This window comes from Sinocyclocheilus anshuiensis, unplaced genomic scaffold, assembly GCF_001515605.1.
Source record: "Sinocyclocheilus anshuiensis isolate Anshui unplaced genomic scaffold, SAMN03320099.WGS_v1.1 scaffold1940, whole genome shotgun sequence".
Classification (NCBI taxonomy): domain Eukaryota; kingdom Metazoa; phylum Chordata; class Actinopteri; order Cypriniformes; family Cyprinidae; genus Sinocyclocheilus; species Sinocyclocheilus anshuiensis.
This window is the reverse complement of record NW_015557174.1, coordinates 76,992-80,097: the sequence shown is the minus strand read 5'-3', so window position 1 is coordinate 80,097 and position 3,106 is coordinate 76,992. Positions and strand designations below refer to the sequence as shown.

The window sequence follows — 3,106 nt, the reverse complement described above, 5'->3', positions numbered from 1 at the left end:
TGTTCTGGCCCCAAGTGGAGCTCTGACCAATCAGGTATTGTATTTGGTTCAGGGGGTGACTGTTTCTCCTCCCATTACTGCATTATCAGCATGTTATCTCTTAGTCACGTGGGCTCCAATTTTCCTGCTTTTAACTGGGTACAATTTAAGCATGAATTTTATAATGTGAATGTGATTCATTTTACACAGCTTTGATTAACATCATGATTAAAGAAATTAAAGGAAGAGAAGATAAATCTCACTCATACCAAACAAGATACACTTGCGATAAACCATTCAATAGTTTCATATAATTGAATTGAATAATGAATTCAATAATTTCATGCGTAATGCATGATGAATGCCTAATGTTCACATATATGTGTTTCAGACATGATATTGAGTTATGCAATGAAATGACATTTGATTATAAGCCCTTTATCATCGTTTTGAGGATGATCTGATGCATTTTAATATTTAGTGAGAGTTTCTGGGTTTAGAGAGGATTTGGTGCTTTAAGGCAAGGTCTGTGTTATCTCTTTGTCTTGAGTGGGGAAGAATCACCAGGTGTTTAGCTCATGAATTTCTTTGAGTCACGCTGTGCTTTTGACCATTTGTTCTTGGTTTGAAACAACATAAATTTGACCAGTTATTCCTTGAGTTGAAAGGGTTTCTTTGTTTGAGGTTAATTAAATTGTGGGGGAAGTTTGTCATTCTCAGTCCAGATGGTGTCACATGACCTGGATTGGGGTCGTAAAGTGTTGCTTTGTAATTTGGCTCTGCAATTCTTATCAAATGATTCTGATCAAGTCATCTGTTGATTCAACCATTGGTGTCTGCGTGGCTCATCTCCTACAGTGGAAGACAGCTGAGCATGTTCCATTTTTGGTTTTATTCATGCTTTGTGTAAAGAGACATTGATATTGGACTTCATAACACTTTATATGTTCTCTTGCACAGTTATTACAGCAATTTTACACCAGGTAATTGCATTACAGAAGAATCCATTCTGAGATATTCATAAACCAGATATAGTTGCACAACATATGTCCTAGAAAATTATCTACAACATTTTTTAAGCCACAGTGCATTATGGGGATGTAACTATAAAGTAGAACATAGTGTTGCCTTGTAGTATCTTTTCCTGGTGCCTAAAAAGCATGCTACCCAGGATTACATGCAGAAAGAAATCAAACTGATCTCACAGTCACAGTCTCAAGAGGAACATGCCATTGTTAAAGTTTGACATGGATGGTTTCTATTTGGACATAAGACATGTAACAGTAACAAGAATATTTATATTTATGGGAAAACAGATGGAAACTGATTTCAAAATGTGGTTTTCCTGCTATGCTGATCACACTTCATTAATGTCAATTCAGAAGCTGACAAGAGCATGGTTAAAACCTCAAGATCAAATATACAGAAGATGAGACAAGACACACATACCAAAGTTCTGACTCTGAAGATCTTTGACAGTGTTTGTGACGCATCCATCTGTCAGGCTGATCTACGGGTTCTGAGACTCTTCATGTTGCCGTTCCAGCATTCTTGCACAGCGCGGACATGTGGTCGAGTTATCATAGTAACAATCCCTGAGATAGACAGCCATATCACAATCAAGAACAAAAGCTAAACTTAATAGAACAGAACAGGTACATGAATGCAAGCGCTTCTAAACACAAGCTTGATTCCGTGCATTACTGCATTCTTTAATGTGCAGTTCCATTAAGCAGTACAAGTACACTGCTTGAATTACAAGAACTTTGAAATCTCAGCATTGCCACAAGTGGGATTTTCTCTTTAAGGTCAACTTCTGTCATGGCAAAGCACCAATGAAGAGAGCAAGTTAGGAAGAGTCAAATACATTTACTGTATATCAAGCGGGCATTTGCTATAACAAGGCACATACATATGAAGGTCTCTATTGCACTCTTATCAAGATTTAATTACAGACATACACACATTATGTATGAATAATGGGACTCCTTGCGCTTGCAATTATCCCTTAAAGGAATAGTTCACCCAAAATTAAAGTCATTAAGTAATTTACTCACCCTTGTGTTGTTTTAATGCCGTATGCTCTTCTTTCTTTTTCAGAGCACAAAAGGAGATTTTTTTTTAAATGTACCACGTCCACAGAGACCAACGGTCAAGGTCAGGATATTCATTAAATAATGTTATATTTTTTTTTATTGTTTTTCACCAAAACCTATCGTATACCCCCAGAACATTAGGAATATATGGCATGTGTTGCATGGGACCATTCTGTGATACTTTTGCGTCTTTTTTGAAAAGACGCGAAATCGCTATTCTCTGACACTATTCACTGCCATTATATGGACGAACACGCACAGGAGGTTTTTTATTTATTTATTTATTTCTGAAAAAGAAAGAAGGGCATACGACATTAGAACACAGGTGTGAGTAAATGATGACTTAATTTTCATTTTTGGGTGAACTTTAAAGAATTCCGTAAATTATGTGCTTTAGATTCCTTTTACTAATGACATATTTATATGTCATTTATGTCATATCTTTATATGTAAATCTATTTTAAAATAAAGTATAATTTCATCAATCAGATTCTTTCTGATTATTGCACATTGCTGTAGTAATATAGGTCTGTTTTCTCATAGCCACGAGAAAAAGATTTTATTCCCTTATCATGGGATCTCAAGGTTATGACTTCACATTCCATGGCCACAAGATAACGATGTGGTTATTTTGACAAAAAATTTTTATGGCCTCAAAAAATATTTTGTGAATTAAAATTTAGCGAACCAAACCTATCCCTTCCAAGGCCCCATAGCAATGCATATGGCATGTGGCAATTGGTATTGTATCTGATGTGTTCAAAAACAAACCTGTGGAAAACAGCGAAGCAGTCATGACAGACAGAGGTGTGGCTGTCGAATGGGAAGAGAATGTCACCCTCTTTACACAATTCACACATGAAGCCTTTGGCCTGGCATTTCTGATTGCACAAAGAAAGAGAGAGTTAAGATTAAATCAGATGCTGGCATAGTAGCACACTCACACATAGCTGAACTAATTTTACATCAGAGGCTTCTCACTTTCAAGGGGTCATACCATGATCACATTAGACATATAATTCAGAGAATAT

The 3,106-nt window shown here is 36.2% G+C and overlaps 1 protein-coding gene across 1 annotated transcript in view; it reads right to left on the bottom strand.

Moving 5' to 3' along the window:
• Positions 1-348: 348 nt before the first annotated feature.
• LOC107678362 (differentially expressed in FDCP 8 homolog A-like) overlaps positions 349-3,106 on the bottom strand; it is a 67,114-nt gene continuing 64,356 nt past the window's right edge. The window contains exons 5-6 of the mRNA XM_016473598.1: positions 2,847-2,956; positions 349-1,574 (exon numbers count right to left, since the gene is read on the bottom strand). Of these exons, the coding sequence (XP_016329084.1) occupies positions 1,490-1,574; positions 2,847-2,956 (195 nt within the window). The 3' untranslated portion in view covers positions 349-1,489. The remainder of the gene's footprint in view (positions 1,575-2,846; positions 2,957-3,106) is intronic.